This window comes from Diabrotica virgifera, chromosome 10 (assembly GCF_917563875.1).
Source record: "Diabrotica virgifera virgifera chromosome 10, PGI_DIABVI_V3a".
In the NCBI taxonomy this organism is placed as follows: domain Eukaryota; kingdom Metazoa; phylum Arthropoda; class Insecta; order Coleoptera; family Chrysomelidae; genus Diabrotica; species Diabrotica virgifera.
The window spans coordinates 30,191,142-30,204,289 of record NC_065452.1 but is presented as its reverse complement, the minus strand read 5'-3'; the positions used below and the strand labels follow the sequence as shown (position 1 = coordinate 30,204,289).

At 33.5% G+C, this 13,148-nt stretch overlaps 1 protein-coding gene across 2 annotated transcripts in view; it reads left to right on the top strand.

Moving 5' to 3' along the window:
• Window positions 1–13,148, top strand: part of LOC126893174 (calcium uptake protein 3, mitochondrial) — an 88,557-nt gene that overhangs the window by 58,292 nt on the left and 17,117 nt on the right. For both annotated transcript variants that reach the window (XM_050663128.1, XM_050663129.1), the window contains one exon: window positions 12,266–12,423. In XM_050663128.1, coding sequence (XP_050519085.1) covers window positions 12,266–12,423 — 158 coding nt within the window. The remainder of the gene's footprint in view (window positions 1–12,265; window positions 12,424–13,148) is intronic.

Genomic DNA, 13,148 nt, shown 5'->3' with positions numbered 1-13,148 from the left:
TGATCGAAGGTTTTTGCCTTTAAAGTATTCGGTAAGTTTGATTTAAATACTGTTTGTAATCGACCAAATGCTGCCCATGCTAATGAATATCTTCTATTTAGATCAGCCTTTAGGTTAAGCTTTGAGAGTTCTATTGTTTTGTCCTAAGTATATACACGTTAGGGTTTTATATAGGTATACCGGGTATGGTGGTTGGCAGGGATCGCCATATGGTGGTTGGGGTAATTACCCCCGATGATGGGGTTGATTAAGTTGAACACTATTTACCAGACATATATTTATTTGCCAACACTAAATATGCCAGTACAAGTTGGTGGACAAAGTCTATATTCTAACTACATTGATGGTTAAATAATGAATGATGAATAATGAATGATCTCTGCTTTACTTTCTCCGTATCTATAAATAAATCGTAATTGTTTTGTTATCATTTCATACCTCAATGTGACCATGAAATACTAATAGTACAAAATTGCTGACTCCGTTGTTTTTCAAAACGAGTGGTCTACACTGCAGAAGCAATGTCACCTACTTTACGAAATCAAAACAATGCATGTAAATAATATTTGTTTGAGACTTTTAAAAATTAAATCGATATGGATTACTCTTATTTTGGAATGCTAATATAAATTCTGTACACGGGTAGTGAATCGTCAAAGGGGCCATAGATAACTCAATAGGAAATTCTAAATTGTTGAATTCTTGCTTCTCTAATTATTTTACAATTAAAAGTCATAAGAAACTATTTGTAGAGGACTGAAATACATATTAAACAAATGTTAAAATTGTTCTACGAATTAAACGTACTCCAAAATTTTGCAAAAATATAATACATTTTTTAGGCCATCCCTAAAATCAGGCAATACGTAGTGCAAGAATGTGTATGACTTGTTGCTTTTGATCATATTGATGTAAGATGTTTGACAATATTTAAATTGTCAATATTTTTGTTTTATGATTAAATTATAAACAATAAATATTACTCTGTAAACAATAAATTATATTGTTTACAAAGCAATAAAGTTAATGAAATATACTCAGTTGACGAAAAATCGCAATACCTTTGTATTATTATACTAAATTTACAATCAAGATGCAGTGGAAATAAACAAACCAAGACACGTTAAATGCTACTATGAGTACTCACGAATCATAATTTACAATGTATATACTGTTTTGATTCTACTTATTTTCTATATGTAACCATTTAAAATTACACTTACCTTTATTTTTAATTATTATTGAAGTTATACTTCTTTATGCACGAGGGTGAATTTTTACATTCCCTGGCGCATGCGCACACCGACAGTATGGTATTAGTCGCTAAATCTTTTAAGTTATGTAGCGCAAATAAGGTGTGCGTGAAAAGAATATATTATTAGTGTTTTTAGTAAATATATTTATTATAATTTTTATGTCTGTGGATTTGTCTTCCTCCTAATAAGTATTATTGAAAATGTTTATTTTACAAAACGTCTAACCATAGACCACTGTCACCGTGATTGTAATTGTCCGAGAAATTATCGACTGAATACAAAAACGGTGGTAGCTGATCGGTAGAGCATTCGCCTAGGGATCGAGAGGTCTCTTGTTCAAATCCGAACAAAGTCATATCCTTTTTTTTATTTTTGGTATTCTTTTTGTTCTTTTTAAAATTAGTTTAATATTTAAATACAATACAAAAAAACTGTTTAAAGTAGATAGGTATATTGATTTCGTTGAAATCATAACATGAAGTTAGATTATAATATTATAATAGAAGTATAACTTCTTACGTGCGTACAAAGTACACACACATTCTTTTTATATAATAAATCTTTTATTGGGCTAGCTCAAATTAATAAATTATCTCAGGGTTTTACGTCATCCAATCACAGAAATACAAAACCAATACTCAGAGAAAACTCATGGAAAAATAAAATTCAAAAGTAAAATAGAACCGTATATTGACAAAAATTGATTATACCAAATAATTAAACACAAATTTTAATAATAGAATAAGCTGTATAACAAAAAATCTATGAAATGATTATGCAAATAAATGTAAACGAATATGAAAAATACCGCAAATTATTTTGAAATCGAAAGTTACCCAGTATAGATACAAAATGAATTATAACTGGTAAACAAAAGTCAATTTAAAAATTACGAAATTGTTTATGTAAAAGTTTATGTCCAATTATACTGGAGTCTTTATGTAGACGTCGATGAAACCAAAGAAAACCGAAAACCTCGCAACAGAGAATACTGATGCAGAAAAATATAAATTTGAATACCTTGGTACAGCTGCTACCACTTGTCACTGAATTTACTGTTAACTTAAAAAAAAACTTTTACTTAGTACTTTGTGTTTACGGGTGCTTATAAGGCTTTGATTACAGAAGACCGACACTTTTTTTACTTCTTTTTCAACACAAAACTGTTACTTTCCTCTATCCGGAATACCCACTGCCTCCTTCTTTCCTTGCCAAAAAAACTCTTTTCTCAACTTCCCCTTCCATCAATGACATTCCTTCAGTTCCATTGGTCCAAACAAATATCCTGACTACGTCATATATATCAACGCCTCCAAATTTTCCAGTCGTCAGTACTTTTACCAATTTCTCGGAAATCTAAAATCTCGACTTTTTCCAAATATTTTTCTTAACTCCGAAAACAAAAACGTCTTTCGTATACCCGCTTTCGCCGGCTAATTGTTCTTAGAAGTACTTTCTATAAAATCTACCCGCACTGATAAAATTGTAAACAGTTGTCCAAAGATCATAGAATTATTTTACCATTATTAAAAGAGAAACTTATAACTAACAATACAATACTGAGTAATTTCAATCGGTACCTATTTTACAGGGTGAATGAAAAAAATAAATATTTTAAAAATGAACTATTTTAACGTAATAAAATTGACAAAATTTATGCATACAAATTATTATACAATTGAATAATTAGATTTTCTTCTTCTTTCTCTGCCTTTCTTTATCTATGACAATACATTGTAAATCCCAAATAATGATTTCCAAAGTTTAAAAATTGTAAATTATGATTCGGGAGTGCTAGTTCAAAGGGGGTAGTGAAGCGCAATATAAGATGCTCTTTCCAGTTAGCATTCTCTAGCCTCTCCTACTCAATCCCTATCCTCACCTCCACGAAGTGCAGCTTGGGCTGCACGGGTGAACCCTGGAAAACCTGAGCAACCTTGCTGGAGATTGGGTAACCAACCCCAATGGAAGGCAAGGTCAGGGCCGACGAGGAAGGGAGAAATGGTCCTCCGAAAAGGGGGTTGGTGAGCAAGGTTAGCAGCCTACCTACTGTAAAAACAAATCAACGCTCATAGAACCGAACAGAAGCCTCGGAATTGGACGGATACACAGATGACGACCCACGCAAAGAAAAGGACAAAGAGACCAAATAAACTACGAATTGGCACTTGGAACATCGCATCGTGGAACAAAAGGGAACAGGAGGTTGTGCAGGAATTGGAGCTCCATAACATTGATATATGTGCCTTGAATGAAACAAAAAAGAAAGGGAAAGGAAATGTCAATAAGAACAAATTTATGTTCCTATACAGCGGAGTAGATAAAAACAAACGAGCACAGGCAGGAGTAGGCTCTTAATGCACAATAAATATAACAGCAGCATTCAAGAAATAAGATACATCATCGAAATGAAAGTATTAAGATCAATAGCGGGCATATAATTAAGAGACAGACAAAGCAACAGAAGTATACGAGAACGATGCAAAATTCAAAATATTAACAGGTCGATAAAAACAAGAAAGAAAAACTGGAACGAACATGTAAACCGGATGGGACCAGATAGACTAGCGAACATCTGTAATAACAACAAGCCGTATTATAGCAGAAGACCCGTTGGAAGGCCGCCGAAAAGGTGGAAAGACAATGTACAGTCAACAACAACTGAAACAGAATAAGAGGCAGACAAACAGGAGTAATCCTAGTCGCGCGAAGAAGAAGAAGAAGAGTGCTCCTAGTAGCATTTAACGTGTCTTGGTTTGTTTATTTCTACTGCATCTTGATTGTAAATTTAGTATAGTTGTATTATAGTAGGCAATAGTGGGGCACTGCCAGATCTTTATTTACCGTAAAATATTCTAATATACTCCAATTTAATTCCTGGTTACACAACAATTCAAAGAATTTCAATAGTTTTCTAAGATCGTTATTGCTCATTGTAACTGTACATTTTTATTATTTAAAGAACTAAACAGTATCCCAATTGATTGTAAAATTCTTGTCTAAGATTAGCCAGAACGGGTGGCGTTATTTTTGCATACTCTTCAATAATTCGCATTTTAATGCTTCAGTATCTGTAAATTTTTGGTCAGAATAAATTTTTGATTTTAGATGCTTCCAAATAAAATTAATAATAATTTGGGACTAGATCTCCCAATCTCGGAGGCCACTTAATGTTACAGTTAGGTCCAATCAAATAATTATTAAACCTGTTTTTAAGGAATTCCTTAACCTTCCAGTTATTGTGCGCAGGGCATCCATCCATTTGAAACCAAATTTCTTCTCCATCTGGAGTTACTTCTGCAAGTCTCGGTAAACTCTCTAGTAAAACTAAAAACTTTTCTGAATTTAAATTTTCCTCATAGAAAAATGGTCCAATAATATTTTGTCTAAATATTCCTAACCAGACATTTATTTTTCGACGATATTGGGTAACGCTTTCAATAATATCCTCATGCTTTCTTGTCGCCCAAATCCTATAATTTTGAACATTTGGTTCATTATTTAATGTAAATGTACATTCATCACTAAACAAAATGTTTTTTAAAAATTGTCTGTCTGCATTAGCCCTCTCTAAAATTTCATAACAAAATTCCGCTCGTCTCTCAGCATCCCCTTCTCTTAGTTCTTGATGCCATTGAAATTTATATGAACGGAATTTATTCCTTTTCAAAATTTTTAAGGCCGTGGAATTAGGAATATTAAACGGGTCTGCGATGGTCCGACAACTATTCTAGGATTTTCTTCTGCTGCTGTTAATACATCGATTTCATTTTACTTTTCTAATTTTCTTGGTACCTCAGCAATATTGTTTGTACAGGTACAATTAGAAATCACGGTCCCAGTATTTTCAAAATTTTGTAAAATCAGTTTAGTTACTTGGAATTGGTTGTGCGATTAAGAAGCTCGCCGTAGCGAACTCGGCTGGTTCTCTGGTCGATTCTCTCACACAGATTTTGGGAACTTCGTCTTCTTTTTATTTGTCGAAGGACCAGCTGAGTTCAGCACCTTCAAGTAATCTTTGCGAGGGATAAGGAAAGGATGATAGATAATTAAAACACAATGTTTATAAAATAACAAAAAATAGGTATATTGAAGAGTTAAATTAATAGAAGAATAAATGAGAGGTAGCAGATTGATATTATAAATTTAAATTATGAGTTTGTGGGACAGTTATCCCGCTTAGTGTTTTTGATAGAACAGTGAACCGTTTCCACGTAATGGCAACACCGCGAACTTGACGAGAGGTAACTGAATAAAATGTACCGGGTGTCCCAATAAGAATGGCTCTCGGCCATATCTCAGGAACCGTTTATAGTAGAGCTTTGAAATAAAAATTTTTATAACAAAAGTTGCCTCAGGAAAAGCCTGGAAATTATTTTCATAATTGTGGGACCACCGCTAGAGGGCGTAATCGAATATCAAAAATTAAAAAATCTAAATTTTACAAAATTTTCCTAATGAAGGGGCACTGGAAATCCGATCGTCGTATTCTTCATAAAATTCTACGCATATTTGATTTGACAAGTTTAGGTCTACCTTTGGAAATAAGAGGTGGGGGTGAGTGGGAACCTTGTTATGAAAAACTGGCTGTGAGTACGGTTCTGCTTAATCAAATTTTGCAAACTTGGTCTTGTTGTAGACAGATCTTTTTCGTCAATGTAAAAGTTATGATTTCCAACCAACTTACTGAGTAATATTACAGCTAGAAGGCGTTATTTAATTTTTTTCAGAAATCTAGTGTTCCTTGGAAAATATTAAATACAAACATGCATTTTTAATACCATATTACAAAATTAGACAAAATTAGCAACAGAATAGCGAAAACCGCATGTTAATATCTTTTTTCTATCTCGAGATATCTTACAAAACGTGTAAATTTAAAAACATAACTGTTACTGTCACCGGTAAACGAAATTAATTAAAAGTAGTGTGCTATGGAAACAACAAAGAAACATTTTCCAGCTGTCAACGTATATTAGGTCTTTTCAACGCTTCTCATTTGTTTCGAGCCTCGTTCATATCTCGTATATTAATATTATACACGGATTATACGGCATATGACAGAGGCTCGAAACAAATGAGAAGCGCTGAAAAGCCCTATTACAAAGAAATAAAAACAACTATTTAGTGATGACATAAACGTTCAAATTTTTGCCCATCATTTTCGTTGCAAACATTTACTCTTTCAAGAGTAGATTGAACAGCAGTCTCAATTTCTGCTTTCGATATGCTTTGAATGGCGTTTAGTATTTTCTGGATAATGTATCCTAGAGTAGTGTATGATGGGCAACAATTTGAATATTTAGGTCGTCACTAAGTAGTTCTTTTTGTTCTGTGTTATATTTAATTTTAATAGTATTGTCTCTCTTTATATTGTTGTTTTAATTAATTATATTTTTATACGTTGACATCTGGAAAATGTTATTTTGTTTTTTTCCACAGCACACTACTTTTCATTAACTTAGCTTACCGGTGATAGTAACAGTTATGTATAAAATTTACACGTTTCTTGAGATATCTTGAGATAGAAAAAAGGTATCGACATGCGGTTTTCGCTATTCTATTCCTAATTTAATCTAATTTTATAAAGTATGATTAAAAATGCATACTTGTATTTAATATTTTCCAAAGAAAACTAGATTTCTGAAAAAAATTAAATAACTCCTCCCAGCTGGCTTATTACTTATTAGGATGGTTCAAAATTATCACGCTTACATTGAAGAAAAAGATCTGTCTTCAACAAGACCCAGTTTTCAAAATTTGATTTAGCAGAACCGGACTTACAGCCATTTTTTCATAACAAGGTTCCCACTCACCCCCACCTCTTATTTGCAAAGGTAGAGTTAAACTTGTTAAATTAAATATGCGCAGAATTTCATGAAGAATACAATCATCGGATTTCCAGTGCCCCTTCATTAGGAAAATTTTGTAAAATTTTGATTTTTTTATTTTTGATATTCAATTACGCCCTCTAGCGGTGGACCCACAATTATGAAAATAATTTCCAGGCTTTTCCTGAGGCAACTTTTGTTATAAAATTTTTTATTTCAAAGCTCTACTATAAACGGTTCCTGAGATATGGCCGAGAGCCATTCTTATTGGGACACCCGGTACATAGGATTATCGTTGTACTTACAGTTGATACAGCTGATATTATTTTACTATTTGGCACTATCACTTACTGCCTAGTTGATAAGGCCACAGACACTAAGTATCTTGTTATACTTGAGGTGAAAAGTAGACAAAAACTACATTATATAGAGCTTCTTAAATGCGGTGTGCATTCGACGATGGTTGAAAACAGACAGGATACGGATAAAAACTAGTTTTAAAGGGACATGTACAAGGTTGTAATATGTTGAAATATTGAAAATATTTGTTCACTGTAGAAATTTATGGGAAATTTATACATTGGTCTATTTGGATATCTTACGCTAAATAAAGAACTGACACTTCGCGCACTATTGTCTGAATAAAACATTTTTATTATTGCTACTTTCTCCTCAACTGAGTACATTTTTTAATCAACTTTATTGTTTTCTGAACAATAAATCACAAAATAAAAATTTTGGCAATTCAAATATTTGATTGGTACCAACGTAAATGGGAACAGGGCACAGAAATTAAGGCGAGAATAGTAAGAGCTAGAGCAGCATTTAACAATATGAAAAAGCTCCTCTCTTCCCCAAGACTACGTCTAGTTAAATGCTACATTTTTCCGATCTTACTGTATGATGTGGAGGCCTGGACGCTGACAGAGGCGTTCACGAAAAAGCTAGAAGCATTCGAAATGTGGGTGTATCGACGCATTCTTCGTATATCCTGGACCGAACATGTCACCAACATTGACGTAAACAAACAGAATCGGAAAAGAGAAAGAAATCGTGAGCACAATTAAACAAAAAAAACTTGAGCATCTAGGCCACATATTGAGGCATGATAAGTACCGTCTACTGCAATTGATTGTCCAGGGGAAAATAGACAGAAATCTGCAGAAGTGGTTCGGGCTCACATCAGTCGACCTATTCAGAAGTGCCGCAAGCAAGATCTGGGGCCTGATTCTAATTCAAATTTCGACTGAAAACAAGTCGCTTTCAATATGGCGACGTTGAAATGCGACTGTGCGAGCCTTGTGAATTTTAGTTGAACTAACGAAATGACGTCACGAAATAGCGACTATCGAAATTAATAGCGACTCCAAAAAAGTGGTTGATATTATAATTTCGACTCGAAATCATTAGGTTTGTTCCAACTCGATACAAAACCGTTCTTGAATCGTTACGAGCATGCGCAATAACGAATAATTATGCGCAGTAACACATTTTTTGTTATTGCGCATTCTCGTAACCGTTCAAGAACGGTTTTGTATCGAGTTGGAACAAACCTAATGTGACACGGATATGAATGAATGGCGAATGGCCCGAAAGCGAGGTTAGGTTTAGTTTAGGAGATGTGTTTTGTTTGTTTCTTGCAAGGAAAACTAAAGCAAAAGGTATTAATATGGCTGGGTTTTATGGAAATTTGCTGGTTTTGGAGGAATTAGATAGAATAGTATTAGATTAGAAATATAATAATTGAGAATTTCCACAATGTGAATTATTAACTCAATGAAAGATGTTAGGTAATAATCTGGGAAAATTAGTATAAAACAAGGAAAATTAGGTACCAGCTATTTTATTGCTGGACATGCTGGAATCAAATCTTAAGATTTCATATATTAGTAATATAGCTATGCAAAGTCCGCAGAAAGTGTGCTATTTGGTCTATAAACAAATTAGCGCTCCGAAATCTTTTTTTCAATTATTGCTCTGTAACTCAGAAGATTTTAACGTTAAACCAAAAACACTCACATACAAATTCACTGTAATTTAATTCTGCACATAGATATTTTTTCCGATTTCCTTCGGCGGAAATTTTCCTCGGAAAATTCGGGTTTTCCAAACAAAATCTTTAAGTGTCTTGAAGATATGAACATTTGTATGTACAAAGAGGATCGGAATAAAAAGGTAATGGTTCAAAGATTGAAATCCTGTTGTTTATAACTTTGTCGCAAATGCCGGTCAAATTTGACCGGTTATACCTGGAACCACTCCTCGCAATTCAATTTTTTTTTCTTCGAAAAGGGCACAGAAGCCGTGCCCTTTTCAACAGCGTTAACTTAATTTAATTTAATCTAATATTTTCTGAGGGGTTCTATTTATTTATAAGCCAAAAAATTGTTTCTTTATAACATTCCTGAGACCGCTCAAATAGTCCAATTTCAATTCTGTAAAGTACGTTGAATAGGTATAGTGCTTTTTTATACGAAAATCATAGTTATTCTGGTGTATCATAATCTTTCTGGTTATTATTTCGACCGAAATTTTTTAATTAACATTTTAGTTATTGCTAAGCTATTGGTTAGATTGTCGCCGGTCTCCTGATATACAGAGAGGGGCTAAATTATGGAATAAATTCATTTTCTCTAAAATGGACGATTTTAGAGAAAAATCCCGAAACAGGTCGATTTTTATTTTTAAATTAAATTTTTTTGGCATATTTTTCAAACTAGTGACGTCATCCATACGAGTGTGATGACGTAATCGATTATGTTTTAAATAGGAATAGGGGTCGTGTGCTAGCTTATTTAAAAAGGCGTTCAATCCTCTATTCAGTATTATATACATTAATATCATTATTTATACAGGGTGGCCAAAAAAAAAATTTTTGAATTAAATTAATTTACGCAAAAAGAAGAATGTATGTAATTTATTTAACTCAAAATACATTCTATTGCTGTCAGACAATAGAAAAAAAAATGTTTATTTGGCAAATAAACATTACTTTTAGCTTAAATTAAATGTTCAAACTGCCGATAGGTAGGAGGGAGGCTGTTTGTGATTTAATTTAAGCGAAAAGAAATGTTTATTTTTTTTTCTTTACCTTTCCTTAACCTTTTTTTCTATTTTCTGACAGCAGTACAATGTATTTTGAGTTAAATAAATTACATACATTCTTCTTTTTGCGCCAAATAATTTAATTCAAAAATTATTTTTTGGCAACCCTGTATAAATAATGATATTAATGTTTATATTACTGAATAGAGAATTGAACGCCCTTTCAAATGACCTACCACACGACCCCTATTCCCATTAAAAAAATTATCGTTACGTCATCACGCTCAGATGGATGACGTCACTAGTATGAAATATATGCCAAAAAATTGTAATTTAAAAATAAAAATCGACCTATTTCGGGAGTTTGCTCCAAAATCGTCCATTTTAGAGAAAATGAATTTATTCCATAATTTAGCCCCTCTGTATAATCTACTTTAAAAAATCTTTCATGTCATCATTTTATTTAATTATTGATAAATAATTCTCAATAAAAAATAGCTTCTTAAACAAAAAGGAAATCACAAGAAAAACCAAACTAACTGTATTCAACACCATATATAGACCAGTGCTCACATACGGCTGTGAATCATGGATACTAACTAGAAAACTAAAAAGCAAGATACAAGCCCTAGAAATGAAGTATTTACGAAGAGTTAGAGGAGTGACAATGAGAGACAGAATAAGAAGCACAGATATACGCACAGATCTTAAGACGAAATCTGTACTTGAGTATATTGAAGAAAAACAACTAAGTTGGTGGGGACACATGAAAAGAATGAAAGACAACATACCGGTGAAGAAAATATGGGAAGCCAGGATACAAAAGAAAAGAAGTAGAGGAAGACCTAGAGAAGATTGGGATACAGTAGTCGCTAAAATCATCCAAAGGAAGGGGAAAACAATAGCAGAAGCAAGCCGATTAGCATACAATAAGAAACAATGGTCAACATTTGTACACACGTGAAAGGATGTACCAGTCCCGACACTGAAAAGTAAAAGGGACTCAAAAGACTATATATATATATATATATATATATATATATATATATATATATATATATATATATATATATATATATATATATATAAATAATTACTTCCCTAAAATTTTAATTGAAAATTGCAGATTTTTTGCATTTGGGAAAACTCGGATTTTCTGAGTAAAATTTTTGTTGAAGGAAATCGGAAAAAAAATACCTTTTTGCAGAACTAAATTACGGTGAATTGTTATTTGTGTTTTTGGCTTAAAGGAAAAATCTTAGGAGTAATTGAAAAATAATCTACACAGCACTAATTGAGCAAAAGAAAGAAGATTTAGGAGTGTTAATTTGTTTATAAATAAAATAACATACTTTCTGCGGACTTGTCATACCCCATATTACTAATATGCAATCTTAAGATTCGTTTTTAGCAATAAAAATAGCTGGTAAATAACTTTTCCCAAAAATGGCATTTTTTCGATAATTTTCCCAGACTATCAACAAATGTTGCAGTGGTATAAACCGGAGCGCTAACCCAAATTCTGACCAGTGGCAAAATGACAACGTTAATATCCCCAGTTGTAACTAATATCGAAATGAATAAGAATCGCTATAGATTGCGACCATCATGGCGGCGTCGAAATTCTATAGCGACCTCGAAATGAATTAGAATCAGGCCCCAGAATTGACATGTTAATAGCCAACATTCGCAACTGACAAGGCACTTGAAGAAGAAGAAGAAAAATTGTCAAATATCAGAAACATCAATATGACCACACGCAACACGTCATACACATTCTTGCACTACGTGCGGCCTGACTTTTAGGGGTGGCCTGAAAAATTATTATATTTTTGCAAAATTTTGGAGTACGTTTAATGTTTAATTCGTAGAACAATTTTAACATTTGTTTTCGATACAGATTTCAGTCATCTACAAATAGTTCCCATGACTTGATGTAAAATAATTAGGGAAGCATGAGTTCAGCAGTTTATAATTTCCCATTGAGTTTCCTATGGCCCGTTTGACGATTCACTACCCTGTAATACAGGGCCTGTACGTTATTCCCCATATTCTCTAGACATTTTGTAATATAATATATTACAACAATTATAACAGATTATGTTTTTCTCCTAATTGTATTTAATTTTTTAGACGAATTTCATAGAGCTGTGAAAATATGTACAGGAACTAATTTAAGTCAACATTTAGTCCATACAGTATTTGCAATTTTTGATGATGATGGTGATGGGCTTTTGAGCTACAGGGAATTCATTGCTATCATGAAGGATAGGCTACACAGAGGATTTAAGGTAACATTACATACCATCATTTCGTCGCATTATCTATTATTACAATTCATCATCATCATCATTCTCGTTGCCTTTATCACTATGCGGGGTCGGCTTCCCTCATTGCATTTCTCCATAAAATTTTATCTTGGGTCATATCGACATATCTCTTTACCAACATATCCTGCCTAAGCGTCTCTCCCAGGTCCTCTTTGGTCTTTCTCTTCTACTCCTTCCAGGAACTCGTGGTTCAGCAATTCTTCATATTTGGTGATTAAGATCGCGACGTTAAACTGATTTGGTCAAACTATCTTAGCCTATGCTCCCTCATTTTGGCATCACCCCTAAAATACTCATTTGGTACCACACCTAAAATACTAATTTTTAGTTTTATCCTTTTTTGGTTACTTCACTCATCCATTTCTCTCTCTCTCTCTCTCTCGCTCTCTCTCTCTCTCTCTCTCTCTCTCTCTCTCTCTCTCTCTCTCTCGCTCTCTCTCTCTCTCTCGCTCTCTCTCTCTCTCTCTCTCTCTTTCTCTCCTATGGCACTACAGCACAAGTCTGGCCCTGGCCTCCCCCAGCATCCGCCTCCAAGTATCTCCGTCCCTGGATGCTTTCCTCTAGTTATCCACCCGCAATATCTCTTTATTATCGGTTCTCACTTCGTTTCTCCACCTCTTCCTTCCTTCCGACTGGTCGAGGCCCCACCATAGTTCCGCTAAGCGTTATTACTAGGTGTTCTGTCA